The 24,450-nt window shown below is 33.9% G+C and overlaps 1 protein-coding gene across 1 annotated transcript in view; it reads left to right on the top strand.

The window, feature by feature from the left end:
• Positions 1–23,838, top strand: part of LOC117333544 (coiled-coil domain-containing protein 18-like) — a 46,163-nt gene extending 22,325 nt beyond the window's left edge. Inside the window, exons 16-25 of the mRNA XM_033892879.1 lie at positions 9,596–9,743; positions 13,929–13,991; positions 14,780–14,975; positions 15,793–15,833; positions 16,445–16,622; positions 17,129–17,724; positions 19,142–19,310; positions 20,109–20,288; positions 21,812–21,886; positions 22,132–23,838. Of these exons, the coding sequence (XP_033748770.1) occupies positions 9,596–9,743; positions 13,929–13,991; positions 14,780–14,975; positions 15,793–15,833; positions 16,445–16,622; positions 17,129–17,724; positions 19,142–19,310; positions 20,109–20,288; positions 21,812–21,886; positions 22,132–22,356 (1,871 nt within the window). The 3' untranslated portion in view covers positions 22,357–23,838. The remainder of the gene's footprint in view (positions 1–9,595; positions 9,744–13,928; positions 13,992–14,779; positions 14,976–15,792; positions 15,834–16,444; positions 16,623–17,128; positions 17,725–19,141; positions 19,311–20,108; positions 20,289–21,811; positions 21,887–22,131) is intronic.
• Positions 23,839–24,450: the final 612 nt, after the last annotated feature.

Raw genomic sequence — 24,450 nt, 5'->3', positions numbered from 1 at the left:
AGGTTTGACATGTGATATGTATCTTGTTTTCGGTATACCTTACCAGGTTTGACATGTGATATGTCTCTTGTTTTCTGTATACCTTACCAGGTTTTACATGTGATATGTCTCTTGTTTTCTGTATACCTTACCAGGTTTTACATGTGATATGTATCTTGTTTTAGGTATACCTTACGAGGTTTTACATGTGATATGTATCTTGTTTTCTGTATAACTTACAAGGTTTTACATGTGATATGTATCTTGTTTTCTGTATACCTTACCAGGTTTTACATGTGATATGTATCTTGTTTTCGGTATACCTTACCAGGTTTTACATGTGATATGTATCTTGTTTTAGGTATACCTTACGAGGTTTTACATGTGATATGTATCTAGTTTTCGGTATAACTTACAAGGTTTTACATGTGATATGTATCTTGTTTTCTGTATACCTTACCAGGTTTGACATGTGATATGTATCTTGTTTTAGGTATACCTTACCAGGTTTTACATGTGATATGTATCTTGTTTTAGGTATACCTTACCAGGTTTTACATGTGATATGTATCTTGTTTTAGGTATACCTTACTAGGTTTGACATGTGATATGTATCTTGTTTTCTGTATACCTTACCAGGTTTGACATGTGATATGTATCTTGTTTTCTGTATACCTTACCAGGTTTTACATGTGATATGTATCTTGTTTTCGGTATACCTTACCAGGTTTTACATGTGATATGTATCTTGTTTTCGGTATAACTTACCAGGTTTGACATGTGATATGTATCTTGTTTTCGGTATAACTTACCAGGTTTGACATGTGATATGTATCTTGTTTTAGGTATACCTTACCAGGTTTTACATGTGATATGTATCTTGTTTTCTGTATACCTTACCAGGTTTTACATGTGATATGTATCTTGTTTTCTGTATACCTTACAAGGTTTTACATGTGATATGTATCTTGTTTTAGGTATACCTTACCAGGTTTTACATGTGATATGTATCTTGTTTTCTGTATACCTTACCAGGTTTGACATGTGATATGTATCTTGTTTTCGGTATAACTTACCAGGTTTGACATGTGATATGTATCTTGTTTTAGGTATACCTTACCAGGTTTTACATGTGATAAGTATCTTGTTTTCTGTATACCTTACCAGGTTTGACATGTGATATGTATCTTGTTTTCTGTATACCTTACCAGGTTTGACATGTGATATGTATCTTGTTTTAGGTATACCTTACGAGGTTTTACATGTGATATGTATCTAGTTTTCGGTATAACTTACGAGGTTTGACATGTGATATCACTACTGCATACCCAAGCCCTTAAAACGGCCATTAAAAACCCTATTAAAATTTCCCATCATAAAACCATCAATCATGCTATTAATTTTGTACCTTTAATTGCTATTAATTGAAAAATTTTAATACAAGTTTGATAGTCTTTAAATGTGACAGTTAATTTTTAATGATCATCAAAGGGTTGAAACAAATCAATTAGTTCATGGTACTTAATTAATACATTTTAATGGCTATTAACAAAACATTTATAATGATCATTAATTATTTTAATAATGGCTTTTAATTTAACATTAATGACTATTAAAGGTACAAAATTAATGGGTCTGAAAAAAACCCAATAAAATTTAAATGCATTTTAAGGATTTTAATGGTTTGACAAAAACATTAATAGTCATTAACTCTTATCACTACTGTCAAATTGCCCTTTAAACCCATTAAAGTTTTCACTAAGTAATTACCATTACAATGTAATAGGGCCATCAATAATTAGTTTTCAATGTAATGGGCATCAAACCTTATGGTGTAATGGGCATTAAACATTTTGGTGTAATGTAATGGCCATTAGGTTTGGAGCAAAACCATTTTTGTAATGCCCATTAACGGTGTCATTACTTTCTGAAGTGTACTCTGTAATGGCCATTACATTTCGTCAGAAAAGGTGTAATGGCCATTAAAGGTGTACAAAACTAAAAGACCATTACAAGAAAATACACTTTAATGGCCATAATTTTTACAAATATAATGACCATTACTTTTAAAGTACAAAAACTGTTTAAAGATCAACACAATGGTAATGGCCATTACGTTTTTACAAACAAAAGTGTAATGGTCATTATATATATACAGGTATACAAAATTAATGGACCTACATGTGACCATTACATTAGACGCATTCAGAAAATTTAGAAAATGCATTTTACCACTTAATTTCATCAAAGTTCATCATGAACTGTATCACTATGCATGTTTGACAATATCGTTGTACATGTAGTCCTTCCATTAAAAGTTGCATTCAAAGTGATCCATCATTTGTTTCAAATTGATAACTGCTTCAAAAATTGATATTCACAGTACACAATCATGTGGACCAAAAATCCTTTTAATATTCTTCAGATACATGTAAGAGTGATTTATGTTCATTATTGCATTAATTCTCAATGTACATATGATGTGTGTTTGTACAATTTGGTTGAATAGGCAATACAATTTAAGAAATGCCAAAGCTGTTTGAATATAATGTACACTATGTAAATTTAGGTCACATGCATGGTGATTGGTTTTAAGTTAATTCTTACCTATAAACAGGTTGACATACTTCCAGAGTTGAATATTTCATTTCCTGGTAGTCTTGTATTAATCATGAACCAGGTATTCAAGATAAACACTTCCCTTCATTTGTAAAATAACATGTTGTTCATATGTGTGAGAAAAGCCTCATGGCTGCCATGTATTGGAACTCTCCTGCTTGAAGTTATTGGGCGGGAAAAATTTGGCGGGAAAATTTGGCGGGAAATTTGAAGTTTTTTTTATTGTGAAGGGGTTTAGTAAGCCTGTACAGTTTCCTTATTCTTCTTTAAGCCAACAACAAAATTGTAATATAGACATGGAATTCAACAATAACAATATAATGAAAAATAAGATACTGAAATAATACATTAATTTAAGGTCAACAATTCATGGTAGTATATTAAACATTGTCATATATATTACAATATGATGTGATGATATTTGTAATATTTGTAATGGCCATTACAAGAAAAAAAAATGTTACTTATGAGGAATTGCACATCGGAATAACAAATGTAATGGCATTACATAAAGGTACCATTAAGTAATGGCTATTGCATTATGACCATAATTTGTTATGGTCATTAAATGGAAAATGTAATGGGCATTACATGAAGGTACCAATAAGTAATGGCCATTGCATTGTGATCATAATTTGTTATGGCCATTAAATGGAAAATGTAATGGGCATTACAGGAAGTTACCAATAAGTAATTGCCATTACATTGTGATCATAATTTGTTGTGGCCATTAAATGGAAAATGTTATGGGAGTACATAAAATCCACAGTTAGTAATGGCCATAACATTATGATGACTCCACTCTAATGGCCATTACAAACAGAATAAAGGCCATTAAGAAAAATACAAAACATGAAGTAATGGCCATTATTTTGTTAATAACCATTACAAAGAAAATATTAATAGGAAAGTAATTGAAATTTAGAAAAATAATGCCCATTACATTACTTAACTCCAGGTTTGTCCCAAAAATGGAAACGAGAAATAATGGCCAATTTTAATGGAATCAGTGTTTTTAATGGTTTTGTAATGGGTTTGTAATAGATTTGTTATGACTTTGCTGGGCAGTAGTGTATGTATCTTGTTTTCTGTATAACTTACGTGGTTTTACATGTGATATGTATCTTGTTTTCTGTATAACTTACCAGGTTTGACATGTGATATGTATCTTGTTTTAGGTATACCTTACGAGGTTTTACATGTGATATGTATCTAGTTTTCGGTATAACTTACGTGGTTTTACATGTGATATGTATCTAGTTTTCTGTATAACTTACCAGGTTTTACATGTGATATGTATCTTGTTTTAGGTATACCATACCAGGTTTTACATGTGATATGTATCTTGTTTTAGGTATACCATACCAGGTTTGACATGTGATATGTATCTTGTTTTCTGTATACCTTACCAGGTTTTACATGTGATATGTATCTTGTTTTCGGTATACCTTACCAGGTTTTACATGTGATATGTACCTTGTTTTAGGTATACCTTACCAGGTTTGACATGTGATATGTACCTTGTTTTAGGTATACCTTACCAGGTTTGACATGTGATATGTATCTTGTTTTCGGTATACCTTACCAGGTTTAACATGTGATATGTATCTTGTTTTCTGTATACCTTACCAGGTTTGACATGTGATATGTATCTTGTTTTCGGTATACCTTACCAGGTTTGACATGTGATATGTATCTTGTTTTAGGTATACCTTACCAGGTTTGACATGTGATATGTATCTTGTTTTCTGTATACCTTACCAGGTTTGACATGTGATATGTATCTTGTTTTCGGTATAACTTACCAGGTTTTACATGTGATATGTATCTTGTTTTCTGTATACCTTACCAGGTTTGACATGTGATATGTATCTTGTTTTAGGTATACCTTACCAGGTTTTACATGTGATATGTATCTTGTTTTAGGTATACCTTACCAGGTTTGACATGTGATATGTATCTTGTTTTCTGTATAACTTACAAGGTTTTACATGTGATATGTATCTTGTTTTCTGTATAACTTACGAGGTTTGACATGTGATATGTATCTAGTTTTCTGTATACCTTACGAGGTTTTACATGTGATATGTATCTTGTTTTAGGTATACCTTACGAGGTTTGACATGTGATATGTATCTTGTTTTCTGTATAACTGACCAGGTTTAACATGTGATATGTATCTTGTTTTCTGTATACCTTACCAGGTTTGACATGTGATATGTATCTAGTTTTCTGTATACCTTACCAGGTTTGACATGTGATATGTATCTTGTTTTAGGTATACCTTACGAGGTTTGACATGTGATATGTATCTTGTTTTCTGTATAACTGACCAGGTTTAACATGTGATATGTATCTTGTTTTCTGTATAACTTACCAGGTTTTACATGTGATATGTATCTTGTTTTCAGTATAACTTACGAGGTTTGACATGTGATATGTATCTTGTTTTCTGTATAACTTACGAGGTTTAACATGTGATATGTATCTTGTTTTCGGTATACCTTACCAGGTTTTACATGTGATATGTATCTTGTTTTCGGTATACCTTACCAGGTTTTACATGTGATATGTATCTTGTTTTCTGTATACCTTACCAGGTTTTACATGTGATATGTATCTTGTTTTCGGTATAACTTACCAGGTTTGACATGTGATAAGTATCTTGTTTTAGGTATACCTTACCAGGTTTTACATGTGATATGTATCTTGTTTTCGGTATACCTTACCAGGTTTGACATGTGATATGTATCTTGTTTTCGGTATACCTTACCAGGTTTGACATGTGATATGTATCTTGTTTTAGGTATACCTTACCAGGTTTGACATGTGATATGTATCTTGTTTTCGGTATACCTTACCAGGTTTGACATGTGATATGTATCTTGTTTTCGGTATACCTTACCAGGTTTTACATGTGATATGTATCTTGTTTTCGGTATACCTTACCAGGTTTTACATGTGATATGTATCTTGTTTTCTGTATACCTTACCAGGTTTTACATGTGATATGTATCTTGTTTTCGGTATAACTTACCAGGTTTGACATGTGATAAGTATCTTGTTTTCTGTATACCTTACAAGGTTTTACATGTGATATGTATCTAGTTTTCTGTATACCTTACCAGGTTTTACATGTGATATGTCTCTTGTTTTCTGTATACCTTACCAGGTTTTACATGTGATATGTATCTTGTTTTCTGTATACCTTACCAGGTTTTACATGTGATATGTATCTTGTTTTCGGTATACCTTACCAGGTTTTACATGTGATATGTATCTTGTTTTCGGTATACCTTACCAGGTTTTACATGTGATATGTATCTTGTTTTCTGTATACCTTACCAGGTTTTACATGTGATATGTATCTTGTTTTCGGTATAACTTACCAGGTTTGACATGTGATAAGTATCTTGTTTTCTGTATACCTTACAAGGTTTTACATGTGATATGTATCTTGTTTTCGGTATACCTTACCAGGTTTTACATGTGATATGTATCTTGTTTTCGGTATACCTTACCAGGTTTTACATGTGATATGTATCTTGTTTTCTGTATAACTTACAAGGTTTTACATGTGATATGTATCTTGTTTTAGGTATACCTTACCAGGTTTTACGTGTGATATGTATCTTGTTTTAGGTATACCTTACCAGGTTTTACATGTGATATGTATCTTGTTTTAGGTATACCTTACGAGGTTTTACATGTGATATGTATCTTGTTTTCTGTATACCTTACCAGGTTTTACATGTGATAAGTATCTTGTTTTCTGTATACCTTACCAGGTTTTACATGTGATATGTATCTTGTTTTCGGTATACCTTACCAGGTTTGACATGTGATATGTATCTTGTTTTCGGTATACCTTATATTACCAGGTTTGACATGTGATATGTATCTTGTTTTCTGTATACCTTACCAGGTTTTACATGTGATATGTATCTTGTTTTAGGTATACCTTACGAGGTTTTACATGTGATATGTATCTTGTTTTCTGTATACCTTACCAGGTTTGACATGTGATATGTATCTTGTTTTAGGTATACCTTACCAGGTTTGACATGTGATATGTATCTTGTTTTCTGTATAACTTACCAGGTTTTACATGTGATATGTATCTTGTTTTCTGTATAACTTACCAGGTTTTACATGTGATATGTATCTTGTTTTAGGTATACCTTACCAGGTTTGACATGTGATATGTATCTTGTTTTAGGTATACCTTACCAGGTTTGACATGTGATATGTATCTTGTTTTCTGTATACCTTACCAGGTTTTACATGTGATATGTATCTTGTTTTCTGTATACCTTACCAGGTTTGACATGTGATATGTATCTTGTTTTAGGTATACCTTACCAGGTTTTACATGTGATATGTATCTTGTTTTAGGTATACCTTACCAGGTTTTACATGTGATATGTATCTTGTTTTCTGTATACCTTACCAGGTTTGACATGTGATATGTATCTTGTTTTAGGTATACCTTACCAGGTTTTACATGTGATATGTATCTTGTTTTAGGTATACCTTACCAGGTTTTACATGTGATATGTATCTTGTTTTCTGTATAACTTACCAGGTTTTACATGTGATATGTATCTTGTTTTCTGTATACCTTACCAGGTTTGACATGTGATATGTATCTTGTTTTCTGTATAACTTACCCGGTTTTACATGTGATATGTATCTTGTTTTCTGTATAACTTACCAGGTTTTACATGTGATATGTATCTTGTTTTAGGTATACCTTACCAGGTTTGACATGTGATATGTATCTTGTTTTCTGTATAACTTACCCGGTTTTACATGTGATATGTATCTTGTTTTCTGTATAACTTACCAGGTTTTACATGTGATATGTATCTTGTTTTAGGTATACCTTACCAGGTTTGACATGTGATATGTATCTTGTTTTCTGTATAACTTACCAGGTTTGACATGTGATATGTATCTAGTTTTCTGTATACCTTACCAGGTTTGACATGTGATATGTATCTTGTTTTCGGTATACCTTACCAGGTTTTACATGTGATATGTATCTAGTTTTCGGTATACCTTACCAGGTTTGACATGTGATATGTATCTAGTTTTCTGTATACCTTACCAGGTTTGACATGTGATATGTATCTTGTTTTCTGTATACCTTACCAGGTTTGACATGCGATATGTATCTTGTTTTCTGTATACCTTACAAGGTTTTACATGTGATATGTATCTTGTTTTAGGTATACCTTACCAGGTTTGACATGTGATATGTATCTTGTTTTCTGTATAACTTACCAGGTTTTACATGTGATATGTATCTTGTTTTCTGTATACCTTACCAGGTTTTACGTGTGATATGTATCTTGTTTTAGGTATACCTTACCAGGTTTGACATGTGATATGTATCTTGTTTTAGGTATACCTTACAAGGTTTGACATGTGATATGTATCTTGTTTTCTGTATCCCTTACCAGGTTTTACATGTGATATGTATCTTGTTTTCGGTATACCTTACCAGGTTTTACATGTGATATGTCTCTTGTTTTCTGTATACCTTACCAGGTTTGACATGTGATATGTATCTTGTTTTAGGTATACCTTACAAGGTTTTACATGTGATATGTATCTTGTTTTCTGTATACCTTACCAGGTTTGACATGTGATATGTATCTTGTTTTAGGTATACCTTACCAGGTTTTACATGTGATATGTCTCTTGTTTTCTGTATACCTTACCAGGTTTGACATGTGATATGTATCTTGTTTTCTGTATAACTTACGAGGTTTTACATGTGATATGTACCTTGTTTTCTGTATACCTTACCAGGTTTTACATGCGATATGTATCTTGTTTTAGGTATACCTTACCAGGTTTTACATGTGATATGTATCTTGTTTTCTGTATAACTTACCAGGTTTTACATGTGATATGTACCTTGTTTTAGGTATACCTTACCAGGTTTTACATGTGATATGTATCTTGTTTTCTGTATACCTTACCAGGTTTTACATGTGATATGTATCTTGTTTTAGGTATACCTTACCAGGTTTTACATGTGATATGTATCTTGTTTTCTGTATACCTTACCAGGTTTTACATGTGATATGTATCTTGTTTTAGGTATACCTTACCAGGTTTGACATGTGATATGTATCTTGTTTTAGGTATACCTTACCAGGTTTTACATGTGATATGTATCTTGTTTTAGGTATACCTTACCAGGTTTTACATGTGATATGTATCTTGTTTTCTGTATAACTTACAAGGTTTTACATGTGATATGTATCTTGTTTTAGGTATACCTTACCAGGTTTGACATGTGATATGTATCTTGTTTTCTGTATAACTTACGAGGTTTTACATGTGATATGTATCTTGTTTTCTGTATAACTTACCAGGTTTTACATGTGATATGTATCTTGTTTTAGGTATACCTTACCAGGTTTTACATGTGATATGTATCTTGTTTTCTGTATACCTTACCAGGTTTTACATGTGATATGTATCTTGTTTTCGGTATACCTTACCAGGTTTTACATGTGATATGTATCTAGTTTTCGGTATACCTTACCAGGTTTTACATGTGATATGTATCTTGTTTTCTGTATACCTTACCAGGTTTTACATGTGATATGTCTCTTGTTTTCTGTATACCTTACCAGGTTTTACATGTGATATGTCTCTTGTTTTCTGTATAACTTACCAGGTTTTACATGTGATATGTCTCTTGTTTTCTGTATACCTTACCAGGTTTTACATGTGATATGTATCTTGTTTTAGGTATACCTTACAAGGTTTTACATGTGATATGTATCTTGTTTTCGGTATACCTTACCAGGTTTTACATGTGATATGTCTCTTGTTTTCTGTATACCTTACCAGGTTTTACATGTGATATGTATCTTGTTTTAGGTATACCTTACAAGGTTTTACATGTGATATGTATCTTGTTTTCGGTATACCTTACCAGGTTTTACATGTGATATGTCTCTTGTTTTTGATATAGCTTACGAGGCCTGTCAGGTAGGAAAGGAAGAGGTTTTAATTAAACTGAAGGATAGTGAAGAAAATGATAAAGCGAGATCTATGGAAATTCAAAGACTACAGGTCTCAGTCAAGACCAAAGAGGAGGAGCTGGAAACTGTGAGCAAATGGTGCGTATCACTTGGTAGTAGAAGGGGACTTTTCCTGTATCATGTTTAATTATATATAGCTATGTTTATCACATGATTTTGTTTCTCACACTGTTATCAATCATTGTGGCAATAATACCAATTATAAACACCTAGCCAAGGTGTCATTGCAGAATTTAATTGTGATGTCATCAAATTCTTGATTAAATTAATATTATATTGGGACATCATTAGAGAAAGAAGAATAGTGAGTGTCGCCCTTTTTTTAGCCCACCATCATCAGATGGTGGGCTATTCAAATCGCCCTGCGTCCGTAGTCCGTGGTCCGTCTGTCCGTCCCTCCGTCCGTCCCTCCCTCCCTCCCCTCCGTCCGTCCGTAAACAATTCTTGTTATCACTAATCCTCCGAAAGTACTGAAGAGATCTCAAATTTCATATGTGGGTTCCCCTTGGTGCCTAGTTATGCATATTGCATTTTGAGACCAATCGAAAAACAACATGGCCGACAGGCAGCCATCTTGGATTTTGACAATTGAAGTTTGTTATCGCTATTTCTGAGAAAGTACTGAAGGGATCTTTCTCAGATTTCATATCTGGGTTCCCCTTGGTGCCTAGTTATGCATTTTGCATTTTGAGACCAATGGGAAAACAACATGGCCGACAGGCAGCCATCTTGGATTTTGATAATTGAAGTTTGTTATCGTTATTTCTGAGAAAGTACTGAAGGTATCTTTCTCAAATTTCATATGTAGATTCCCCTTGGTACTTAGTTATGCATATTGCATTTTGAGACCAATCGGAAAACAACATGGCCGACAGGCAGCCATCTTGGATTTTGATAATTGAAGTTTGTTATCGCTATTTCTGAGAAAGTACTGAAGGGATCTTTCTCAAATTTCATATGTAGATTCCCCTTGGTACTAAGTTATGCATATTGCATTTTGAGACCAATCGGAAAACAACATGGCCGACAGGCAGCCATCTTGGATTTTGATAATTGAAGTTTGTTATCGCTATTTCTGAGAAAGTACTGAAGGGATCTTTCTCAAATTTCATATGTAGATTCCCCTTGGTACTAAGTTATGCATATTGCATTTTGAGACCAATCGGAAAACAACATGGCCGACAGGCAGCCATCTTGGATTTTGATAATTGAAGTTTGTTATCGCTATTTCTGAGAAAGTACTGAAGGTATCTTTCTCAAATTTCATATGTAGATTCCCCTTAGTGCCTAGTTATGCATATTGCATTTTGAGACCTATCAGAAAACAACATGGCCGACAGGCAGCCATCTTGGATTTTGATAATTGAAGTTGTTATCGCTATTTCTCTGAAAGTACTGAAGGGATCTTTCTCAAATTTCATATATAGGTTCCCCTTGGTGCCTAGTTATGCATATTACATTTTGAGACTTATCGGAAAACAACATGGTCAACAGGCAGCCATCTTAGATTTTGACAATTGAAGTTTGTTATCGCTGTTTTTCAGAAAGTACTGAAGGGATCTTTCTCAAACATTTTTGTAAGTTCCCCTTGGTCTGTAGTTCTGCATATTGCATCTTGGGACCAATAGGAAAACAACATGGCCGACAGGCAGCCATCTTGGATTTTGACAATTGAAGTTTGTTATCGCTATTTATCAGAAATTGCTGAAGGGATCTTTCTGAAATTTCATTTGTAGGTTGCCCTCTGTGCCTAGTTATGCATATTGGATTTTGAGACCAGTCAGAAAACAACCTGCCCGACAGGCAGCCATCTTGTATTTTGACAATTGAAGTTTGTTATCGCTATTTTACAGAAGGTACTGAAGGGATCTTTCTGAATTTCATATGTAGGTTCCCCTTGGTCCCTGGTGTTGCATTTTGGGACCAATCCGAAAACAACAGACAGCCATTATCGCTAAATCTTAAATTTTATATATAGGTTACCCTTATTTGAAAAGTACTAGAGGGCTGTTTCTGAATTTACACAGATTAGTAAGACTTAGAGGAAGGGAAAAGTAGAGAAAAGATCAATCTGACATGGAACCTATAAAGATCATTCAATGGTGGGCGCCAAGATCCCTCTGGGATCTCTTGTATTTTTTTTTTTTTTTTTTTTTTTTACAAAATGCTCATTCCGTTACTGTTGAAATCTTACTAGAAATAGTATCACAAGAAACAGTTATAGTCAACTGACACAGTTGAAACAAAGGAAGTAAATGTACAGTCAAACCTCGATGATTCAAACTTCGCTGTAGAGTGGGGGTACGTAATTTCGCACACTTTCGGTATGTTTTTAAATACATTTCCATCAAATCAATTTCAAATCAAAAAAGAATACCTCACATTGTTAGATGTACAAATGCTTCGTAACATACAAGTGTGCAACCTGATATGCGCACACGTAACACTGCGCATGGGAGCTGTTGTTAACTTGTGTTTATTGCTGGGTTTGAAGTCGATCGGGAACGTAATTTCGCACACCCATCTAACTTCTTAAATTTTGTTAGTAAAAATAGTTTTCAACCATTTTGTAGACAAACAACATCCTAAACTAAGATTAAGCCCAATGCCATGATTAAAAAATCTTTAAAAACAAAATAATGTAAAATTGGAAAGTGTCAATTTGCTGCCATGTTTGCTTTAAATAATGACCGCTCCCTACAGAGGTAATGTAAACAAGGCGGCGAAAATGACGGGGTGTCAGCAGGTCAGCGCTGTTATTGGTTATACTTGGTGGATTTGTATTCAGTTTTGTTTATAATCTGATCAAATGATATTTTCCTTAAATATTTGCAAATTCACATGCCAATCAACAACTGGGATTATTTTAAATAAAATATTTAATCATCCGGTAACAATTTTATCGGAAGAGAGTTGTATCAGTTAAAATTTGTTTTCAAAACGAACTTAATCTGGAAAGATGTACTTAAAATGGGAAATGTTCCACTAAAGGTTGACATTAGTCAACATATAAACAAAAAAACACAGTCCTCGACCACTAAGAGGAAAAACGCAAAAAATCGTCAGGTGTGCGAATTTACGTACTGTGCGAAATTACGTACCCTTGCTCTATCAAACTTTTTGTTGGTCCCGAATTTCCTTACTATATAACGCTACTAACGAACCTATGCATGATTCAAATTTTTACAAATCAAAGTTTTCAAAGTATCAAACTTTTTTCATGGCCCGTTAGCTATGATATTATAGGTAATTGACATCTCATGATTCGAACAAAAAATTTACCTGTACTGACCACTGGACAGGTGTTTGTCATAACCCCCGCGGCAAGATTTCACACCTCTCCCCCAAATGCCCTGACTGACAATATGGATAACGATAGCATGTGTTGTCACTCCCAATCATGGGGTTAAGTAATATTCACACCAAATTGATATAGATACAAGGTGTATTTAGAAGCCATGACATTCAATCACTCCGGTAAAACATTTCGGTAGTCGTCTCTGATGACAGTCATTGAAATCAGCGGTCAGTGAGAAAATTTTACGGAACAGTAAAACAAGCAGACCGATTTTAAATACAAACAATTTGCGATGTCTTCACTCATATTCAAAGTGTCACATTTCAAACTTATACATATTAAATATCCAAGTAAATCGATTATTTGTCATTCAGTCATGCATTCTCCAACCAATCAGCATTCCGTATTTTATATGCACATAACGTAAACACACGTGTATTTAGCAAAGAGCCCAACGTAAGTGTGTATTGTACTTCTTCTGCCTTATCTGTTAAATGTGATATGAGTGTTTTGTAACCGATACATAGATTGTTTAATTAATAAAATGCTTAGGTATAATTAATGAAAAGTATTTTTTATTTTGTTGTGTTTGAGGTATAAATTACTAAACTGTTAGATGTGAGCCTGACAGGTGACGATCAACACGAAGACACAGAGGATATGTAACGTTAACAGTTATGGTCATTATCAAGAAAACATCGATCTATTGTCAACCATGAATAATTCGAAGTCCCTCTGTTTCGAAAGTTTTTCTGTTAGTCCCTTGAACTTCGAAACATCGAAGTTTGACTGTATACTAAAAATATGTAATTCAAATGATTTAAAGACCTTCCTTAACTTTAGCTCAAAGGAAGTAAATGAATTTCAGTAAGCAATAAGAAATATGTATGATTTAAATGAAGACTATGTTGTAGCGTATAATTGATGAAGTTCAAAGATCACCTGTTTGGTTTTTGCTGTTGCAGTCTTACACAAGTTGAAACACAGTACAAGGAGAAAGAACAGCTGCTGCAGTGTGAGAAGGAACAGTAAGTTATTTGTAGGACAGTAACACAGAATATTTTTATTTACTAACTCCTACAGTATGGAGCAGGGCGGGTATATAGTAATCACTTTCTGTCCATCATTCAGTGAACACTTGTGAACAAGATATCTCCTGAACACCTGGGCAGATTTAAGTTTATATTCCAACGATATATATTAACACACCATTAAGGTCTACAACAAGTAAGATTTTGATGATCATAGTTCAAGGTCAAAGGTGACAATTAACTGCTGAATATAAAAACGTAAATGATCATTTATAATATGTTCATATTCCCTTTTTACTCATCTCAACTTTGTTCGAGTCGATTATCGTACTGATGCCACCATCCACGTCGTTGTGAAGAATTACTTAAAGTTGAAATTATAACATAAAATGTTACCCATTTGTACAGCAGATTATATTAGGATGCGTAACACTTGGCCATGCTCCACAGACTTCAGACCCACATTATATGCTTGATTGACTGATGGATTTAAATTACATTAACCAAACATACAATGCTGGTAGCTCTAAGATCGCTTATCACAAGATCTATTACACAGATTTGATCTGACCCACATTTTATGTGTCTCAGTATTGGATTTTTTTCTCGATTTCTGTGGCCTCGATAATAAGTATATATTTTATGTTGAGCTCATTGATTCCTCAATGTTTTGACAGTTTGATGAGGATCAAAACTACCACATGGCATACTCTGGTCTGTTTAACTGTTGTCTTTTCATCTTAACCTTCGCCACGGATGATTTTAATGCTGTGTGGTCTTTTTAGCTTAACCTTAGCTGTAGAAAACCTTCAACGAACACTCGACTCCCGTGATGACGATGTAGACCAAGCAGAGAAAGAGTTATATGAGATCCGTGAGTATATGACAGAGAAGCTGGAGACCTTGGACAGACTCAAATTAGAGGCAGAGACGAGAAACACCGAGCTCCACAAGTATCGACAGGAAAATATGCAGCTCAGGGTAAATAGGGCTCAGGTTTAAACAGCTATATAGGTGTTAATGACCAGGCTTGTACCAATAAATATAGAATGGTAAAGAATCCATGTGTATCGTCTATAATTATTACAGCTATAGGTGTTAATGACCAGGCTTGTACCAATAAATATAGAATGGTAAAGAATCCATGTGTATAGTCTATAATTATTACAGCTATAGGTGTTAATGACCAGGCTTGTACCTATAAATATAGAATGGTAAAGAATCCATGTGAATAGTCTATAATTATTACAGCTATAGGTGTTAATGTCCAGGCTTGTACCAATAAATCTAGATAGGTATAGAATCCATGTGAATAGCCTATAATTATTACAGCTATAGGTGTTAATGACCAGGCTTGTACCTATAAATATAGTCTATAATTATTACAGCTACATAGGTGTTAATGACCAGGCTTGTACCAATAAATCTAGATTGGTATTATGTGTATAGTCTTTAATAATATTATGTTTAATACATTGTCTCATATTTCAGAATCAGTTTGACATCACTAAGACAAAATTTAGGTCTTTGATTTATTTTTTATTACATTTTAAATGCACTATAATTGTATTGTGAATGTGATCATTAGCATTCAAATAAAGCATGACTTTGTGTATCAAAAAGAAATGAAAACGTACAAAATGTATGGTACAGAAACTTTGAGTCTAAGATTTGAAGCTTGTTAATGCTATGTCTATTACCAATAAAACGTATATCCTGTGAAGACAAATCGAACTTTAGGTTACGAATAATGTACATTTTGTATGTAAGGAATGAATCATGTTTATTTAAATTTCAGGACAATTGTGCTGTCATGCAGTCTTCAATTCAAGAGTATAAGTAAGTTCCTCTTTTAGTTTTATGTAATACTATTTTATTACTAGGCCCCTACCAATGAAACCGGGGGAAACTATAGTTTTCCTCCCCCTCCTTACTGTCAATCCGTCCACTCAATTTTCCACACTCAGTCATGCTTCAAGGTATGTATGGCATGTTACTTCAGTATGAGAAGCTACAGATCAAGTTCAAGTTTCAGGGATTTTGAGTCAGGGTCAAGGTCACTTACTATTTTTAGCGGGGGCCGGTAGGGGACATGCATTGTTTTAGCAATACCCAATATGCTTGCTAATTTCCCAAATTTGTATTTTACTGCTGTCATAAAAGGCCCCACTCTAGAAATGTGAAATGCCCAATAATTTTTGATACCAAAGTCTGCAAGTCACTCTAATGTATCTCAATTTCTTTGGTATTTGTGTTTGTGATGCTTTAAACAACATTTCAAAGTGATTGACGTGGCTGATACACAGGTAATAATGATCAGATGGTGTGGGTTTGAGATGTTTTACATGGGGGTATATCAAGATGTTTATTGTAGTTGGACACTAAAGACTTGGTTAAATCAAATTCTATCGATTTCTTAAATCTGATGCATTGTGATTTTTTAATAACAGGGAGACGATACAGAGCAATGCATTTGAGTTGTCAGAAACAAAAAACCATGCCTCGAGGATGTTACATCAACAGGCTGAGGAACTGAGAGAGTGTAGTGAGTCGGCCTCAGTCCTCACCAACAAGATGGACACCCTACTACAGGAGCTTCGCCGCAAGGTTGGCATCTCATCTCAACAGGTCGGTACATAGTGCTTATCATAATAAAGACACTGTTAATAGTATCCTAGACAAAATCAAATAGACCAGACATAATAGACACAGAACATCAACTTTATACATTTTATTGCAAAGCAAAATCAAAAGATGAAAAATATGAAAAGAAATATGTGGAAGTATGATTGAAGTATGATTATTGTAGATCTTGGTGTAAGGAACCATTTGGGAAAAATCAGTGTATGCTTGGCATTGGCTGGATGGAAACAAGAAGTTTCCTGTTTCGCTTTAATCTTCATTTGTTTTTTGTTTGTTTTTTTTTCTCAAAAAGGCTTTATTTTATAGTTAAGGTATTCAGTTTTCAAATAAATCATAAAAGATTCAAATGGTAGAATAAGAATCTGAAGAACTTTCATACATATAAAGGATGTTTGTAATGTAATCTATGTACTGTATCATGTTGTGAAGAATATATGTTGAACAAAAAGTCTATTACAATCCGTACTGTTGATACATGTATTGATTTGTAGGATGCACCCTCGAACATTGACCTTTGTAATGAGGTTCCTGCAGAAGAGGAAGTTTGTGAGAAAGTCAAAAAGCAAAGACCTTGTAAAGCTAGGAAGTCATTCTTGTCAGAAATATTCCAGGCAGTGTCCAAAAAGCAAACTGAATTATCCTCGCCACTAAGGGAGGAGGAAGGTTTGGGTAACGGATCTGATGAGGTCGGTGAAGACAGCCCGCAGTCAGACCAAAACATATCGGGGATATACCCTCTACAGAGCAGTGCTGAGGCTAGCCCTGCCACTATCAGCAGGAACAAGTTAGGCTTCTCAAGTTCAAGTGCATTTGCTCCAGTGAGGACTGGTAAGAGTTTGATAGTTCCTCAGACAGGTCCTTTAGAGACAAGTGATAATAAGTCTGTGACACCTTCAGACAAGGCCGACAGTGTAATCCAGGAGAGGGAGGATAACAACACGCAGGAGGAGGTCTGCCAACAGGAGGAAAAGGAAACTATCACACAACAAATCAACACTATCCACGAATACTTCACTGAAATCATCCGTCTAGCCAACATTGTGGAGAAGGCATCTCGGCTGTCTATTGATGAAGTCAATGCTGATAAGTAAGTGAATCAAACCAATGTCTATATATACAATGTACAGTGATATGGAGACCATGTAAAGACCACCTGTATGTAAGGTGACAGTACTGAAATTGGATCAGCACACAAAACAGTTAATTTTTCATAAAAAAGTATATAATTCAACAGTTTGGTTCACATACATTATTATACCCCATGCAACAAAATGAAATTTGGTGGTGGCGGGTAACTGAAATTAGCTTGTCAATTTGAATATAGAAAAACATTTGTTCGCACAACTCCTTATAAACTGGTGATCCGATTCCAATGAAACTTCACACAAATACAAAGGAGCCTGATATGCATGCAACTTTTTTTTTCATTTTTAAAGTATGGTTGCTATGGTAACAGTTCATTATAATAAGGTTTTCTGTTAAAGAGCTATAACTCCTCAGTTGTTTGGCCAGTTTTATTCATCTTTAGTCAAATTTTGTTAGTAAACAATGCATTTAATTTGACATATTTACTAGTTGTTTCCAAAACTATCACCATGTCAACACAATCTTGGCCTCTGATTGGTCAAAATTTAGATATTGTCCGATTTTGACCAAATTTGGTATAGGGGTATTAGGATATGCCAAACATCACTATATACTACATGTAGGTTTTGTTGTCATGACAACCATTCTAAGGCAAATGGTGGCCTCTGATTAGTCGGAATTTAGATATTGTTTGATTAGACCAAATTTGGTACAAAGGGAATTAAGGGATGCCGAACATTACTGTATAGGTTTTGTTGCCAGGACAACCATGAATTTTATTTTTTTTTATTTTGAATTTCTTATTTGCATATACATGCTAAAATAATTCTAAATTTGTGCAAATTCAAATACAGCTGTATTTTGCAAGTTGGGGTGGGGGCAGCCATCAGCTCATAGTTCTAGTTTAAAACTTGGAATGTATAAAAAGGTATAATTTGTGTTTAAAGGATATCAATTTACAAGGTTACTGATACTGGAATAGATACTTGAATGTTGTTAAAAAATGGCGCATGTGAGGCCTATGTTATTGATTTCAGCTGAAAAACATTATCTACACTGTAAAAAATGTATTCTACTTACAAATTCCAAAGGTCATTCTAATTATTTGAAGTGAACAACTTAAAAACTCTGTTCATTAACCATTTTAGGTACTGATATCTGAAAAACCATATTAAAGATCTAATTGTCTTATTGGTGATGCTGATTTTGAAAAACATAAAGATAAAAAGAAAGTTGTTTTTTTGTTTTTTGATTGTTTTTTTTTTAAATTTTGGCAATTAACAATAACTTTTGTTAACACACCCTTAAAAACAATCTGCTTCAACATCAAATTTTGCTCTGAATTTGAAAGGATCAATGTGAAGATGCCATAACTTTTTAATTCTACGAATGATTTTCATTGTATAATAATGTTTTAGTGAGGAATTGAGACAACATATTCAGAAGCTCCAGATTATAGAACAGGAAGTGGTGAGGAAGGATAAGGAAGTTGTTCAACAGAGAGAGGCAATCACAATTCTAGAACAACGACTGGAAAATATGGCCGAGAACCTGGAACGCTTTTCTGATCAGGAATCCCTTATACTGGTATGATGTCATTGATTGGTGTCACATCATATTGTCATGGTGCCTTCCCAGGCTTTATATCATTAACACTAATTCTGTGATTTATAAAATAACAATACATCAAGATGAATATGTTCAAATATCATACATAAGCCTTACATGATATAGGTCATGATAGTAAAGCGAAAACTGGAAATATCTACTAGTAGTTTCTATTGATCATTTTGGCTATTTTCAAGTGCCACCTGTATTTTTTTATCAGCAAATTATATGCCACTGCCTACAAATAAGTCCCCTTCGTTTTTGCAGAATAACTGGTAATCAGTTTAAAAATGATAGTAAGCAAACATGTGAGACCCCAGGGTCATGAAATTCGAAATTTTGGTAAAGCACCATAAGACCCTTCCATCTCCTCCAACTTGAATACTTACTTATTCAGCAGTACTCGTATATGTAAAATGAACTTAAGATCAGACATGGTCCCTTTCCTCAGCCAGCTCCTTTATAGTTAACAGTGACTGTTAGTGTTATGTGTGTTCATCATACTTTTTAATGGTGTAGATGTGATGTATTTTATTTATAGTACACTGAATAGAAATTCCAGATCAATTTTATACTCCACAAGTGGTTTGTACAGACCATTCAATCCTATCATATATTGTGGTATGTTACAAGATCAGAACCACAGAGAATATGGTAGTGAAATCATATTAAAAAGAAAGTGAAAGCAGCTTTTGAACCATTTTGTATCATTTGTATCACATCTTTAGAGAATCCTTTTAATTCCTCAGTACTACTAATAGTCTTACATGGTTACAGACCCAGAAGTCTGAGGTGTTGGAGCTGCGGTCCCAACTTAGAACACTGGAGGGTGAGAAACAGGTACTCAGTAACCAGGTGAAGGAAGCAGTGAACAGAATAAAGATGCTGGAGAACTCGCAGGGAGTAGAAGGCTCAGCCTCGTCAAGTGTTGCTGAGATCTTCAGCCTTAAAATGAAGGTGAGGCCACAGTTCCTTGTGTCTGAGAGAAGGGCTTGAAAGGTCATGTTGTAAACTTCAAATGTTAGTGCTCTGACAAATTATTCTGAAACAATAGATGTTTTTCTTTGGTTCTATGATCATTCCTGTTATGGTTTGTTTGACTTGATGGCTTACTTTATATTTTACTGGAGTTATATCATTTGCATATTAAAGCTCCAGCAACAAACCAATCGGCAACTGAAATTTAGTGTAATGCTTTTTAGGTCACCTGAGACGAAGTCTCTAGTGACCTATTCTAATCGCCTTTCGTCCATCATTGTCCGTCCGTAAACAATTTTCATTTTCAACTTCTTCTCCAAAACCACTGAACCAAATTCAATGAAATTTGGCAGGGAGCTTCTATGGCTAAAGGTCAACTAAAGTTGTGAATTATATGGTCCCTACCCCACAGGGGCCTGAGAGGCGGGGCCAAAAAGGGTCAAATTGACTAAAACTTCAAAAATCTTCTTCTTTACTCTCAGATATGGTAGCATCAAACACTCATCATATATATCTGGTCATAAAGTACTGAGTAGATTTTAAACAAATTAAGTGAGAAACATCCTTAGGGAAAGGGGAACAGATTTTACATAAATAGTGGCTGTGACTCCCCTGGGACCTGAGGGATGGTGCCCTATTGGGGAAATAGAGATTATTCTATCCTTTTGAATTGCTACTTGTCAAAAAGTCCGGAAAGGATTTGAACCAAATATGGTCAGAAAGATCCTTCGGGAAGTGGAACAGATTTTGCATAAATGGTGGCTCGGATCCCCTAGGGCCAGAGGGATGGGGACCAATGGCGAAAAAGAGGTTATTCCTTTAAATCGCTACTTGTCAAAATCTCCTGAATGGATTTGAACCAAATTTGGTTAATAGGGGAAGTTGAAGTAAATCCTTTAAATTACTTCGAGTTCTGAACGATTGAAAGGATTTCAATGAAATTTGGTCAGGAGCATTATAAGGTAAAGGAGATCTTACTTAACATAAATGGAGGGTTTGGATCCCTTGGAGGTGGAGAAAGGGCCTAATAGGGGAAATTTTGCAAAAAAAAAACACCGAAAAACTCTAAAATTCCTTCTTGAAAAATGACTTGATTTGGTCCATATGCAGCATAGGTTGCAAAGGTAGAAAAATTAGTGTAATGTAACTTATAATATTTTTTTCCTGTGATTACTGAAATGTCCAGGTGAGTAATATAATCCTTTAAATCCCAACTGGTCCTGAATGCCTGAATGGATTTTGATGAAATTTGGTATCAAGCGTTATGCGTGAGCATAACCATGGAATTTCAAAATGAGACTATCAATTAAGCTGGTACAAGTGACACATCCACTTCTGTGAAATTCTGGTTGAAAAGTTGTGCCCTGAGACAAAGGAGTATTTGATTTTCTGATGGATAAACATTTTCATTGCATTTTACCAGTGAAATATCAGAAATTATCTGCTTGATAAAAACTTAAATCACTGCTCATATCTGATAATTATTTCTTATTATTATCTAGATTCAGAAACTGAGAGACCAGCTACTGAAAAAGGATGAATATTATGAAGAACTTGGCAACAAGGCCTCACGAAGGGTTTGTAATTATGACACTTTGCAGAATCGTACATGTTGTTAAATTCTGGTGTTTACAGAAAAAAAGAGTGACACATAGAATCAGTTTAAATTGAATGTTCATTGATTTACACAGAAGTAATATTATGCCTGCTTTCATGAATGAATAGCACATTTTTTACTTTCTAAGTATTATTGCAAAAGAGTTTTTATTTTTATCAAAATGATACCAGTAGTTGTTGATTTCAATGATTTGACCTGTTACAGCTGAAGGTGTTTGAAGAGAATTGGAGACGGGCAGAGGCTGAAGTGTACAGATTTGATGAACTGATGGAAATTGTTGGACAGACACTGACAAAACGTGCAGATCTTGTCTCGCAGCACCAAGAGTTAAAAGATCTCCAGAAATTAATACAGGGTCAGAAAAGTCTTCCTTCTGAGAGGAACGCTGCCTCCATACCACTCAAATCTGTTAAAACTGCCAGATGGTGATAAAAAATATCTTCTGTCTTCACACCATTGATGTTCATATAACAGGATGATTAATGAAAATATTTATGACATATTGCCTCCGTTATCTAAGTTTTCCTCATTCTTAAGACAATGATGTGTAATCTTAATATGTAAGTGATAATTACAAGAATAGGGCAAAACGCATTGTGGTATGAACTTTGTCTGGCACAACGTATCTGAAACATAAAATGAATTATTTTTCCATCAGCAAACCAAATTAAGAAGTTAAAATTTGCCTTAATTAGCTACTTCTATATATGGTTCATAGATCATTGAGTGGGAAAATTCACAACAGTGATCATCAAAGTTGGGAAATCTTCATGTGAAAAATATGATTTTGGTGGATTTAAGAACTGGTGAGAAGTTTTTTTAGATATTCTAATTGACATGAAAGATATTCGGTGTGTGTGTGTGATTTGAATTCCAATGATACAATGATAGAACTATTGACAGAATATGCAGTGTGTGAGGATGTGTGTATGGGGTATCAAAGTTAATTTATCTTTGGCAGCATTTGTATATAAGACAGATTTCTTATGTGACAATCATTTTAACATTACTCATATAAAGTGAGGCATTGTTTCTCAGAATACAGTTTAGGTTTAGCCAATATCATTTCCCATTGTTTAAGTTGATACATGTCTGTGTACACTAAACCAGACCAAACATGAAACAGAACATGATATAAACATCATCCGATATTTCCATGGTTGACTGCAGAGAATGCTTTTGACCCATAAAATTAACAAAATTGAGTATTTCTGAATTTCCAAACATTTTCTAAAAGCAAAGGTGTGTTTTTCATACATATCATAATAATACCTTTTTCATTACCATTTGAATTGACATGTCTACTGAGTTGTTTATGTATTGAATGTTTCAGACATAATTTCCTAAGTTTAATTAATGTTAAAATGTATGGTACATTGACAAGGATTACTCTGGCTTATTTCCACTGGAGTCCATGTTGTAGAGACATTAAGTTTGAGAATGAAAAATTCATATGAACTGCAGAAACTTGTGTACATTCATATAACTATTGATACAATTTGACATTTTATCCTCATCTCGAGAATAAGTTAGCATGAGGATTTTATATAAATTGAGCATTGCATGTAATTTCATATAACTATACCTTGGCATGTCATGACACATGGAAAAATACATGCATCAACCATCTTATATAACATACATACGTACACACACAAAAGATTTTTCGTATCCAGCAAATATCACAAATCTGTACTGAATATCTTGGATATTATTATACATGTGGGTATTATCAATATGATTGTATTGATAAAGTTGTCTGATTGTCCTTGAAGTGTAATCTTTATTCAGGTCTAGAATCTTAGTCATCTTTTATGGTTTAGTGCCGCTGTGTATGATGTATATTTTATTACTTTCTCTTTTATATATTACAACCTGTTTTAAATTTTATAAATAAATGTTTAAACATTCTTTTTTCGTTTTGTTATGTTTGATAAGCCGTTCTGAAGCCATTGTACTGAAAACTGGTTGATTTCTGAGTAAATAACTTACTGCAGAACAGAAACCACAAGTATATATAATGAACTCTGCTATTTCATTGGTTAGAATTTGTAACATAATAAGATACCAATCACATGCCAAATTGAAATGTCATTGTGACCTGATAAAAAAAAAATTGTATTTTGCCTGCATACTCTTTATGATCATTGCTGTGATGATGGAAGTTTTTATCATTAAAGCAGTGTAAAACCGAGATTTTTTCTTTTATTACTGCTTTATATGCACTAAGTTTGAAGGAAATTAAGAGTTTTTATGGACAAAGTGGTTATTACCAGTAAAAGAGATCTCATAGCAACAATCTGGAATCGTTACCATACACACTATCATTGTTGAAATCGACCCAGTATTTGTCTGCACAAGATTTTGCAAGTTTTGTACCATTTGACCAGTTGTATCTGTTCTAATTATGGATACAGATATGTGTTGTGTTCAGTAGTTTTAAGTCATCTGCTATTGCACGTGACAGTATGCAAGGTTTGAAGAACATTTTATCACAGTAAAAAAAAGTTTTTTTTTCTGTTT

This window comes from Pecten maximus, chromosome 8, assembly GCF_902652985.1.
Source record: "Pecten maximus chromosome 8, xPecMax1.1, whole genome shotgun sequence".
NCBI lineage: Eukaryota > Metazoa > Mollusca > Bivalvia > Pectinida > Pectinidae > Pecten > Pecten maximus.
The sequence above is the reverse complement of the archived record's forward strand: the minus strand, read 5'-3'. Positions and strand labels throughout refer to the sequence as shown.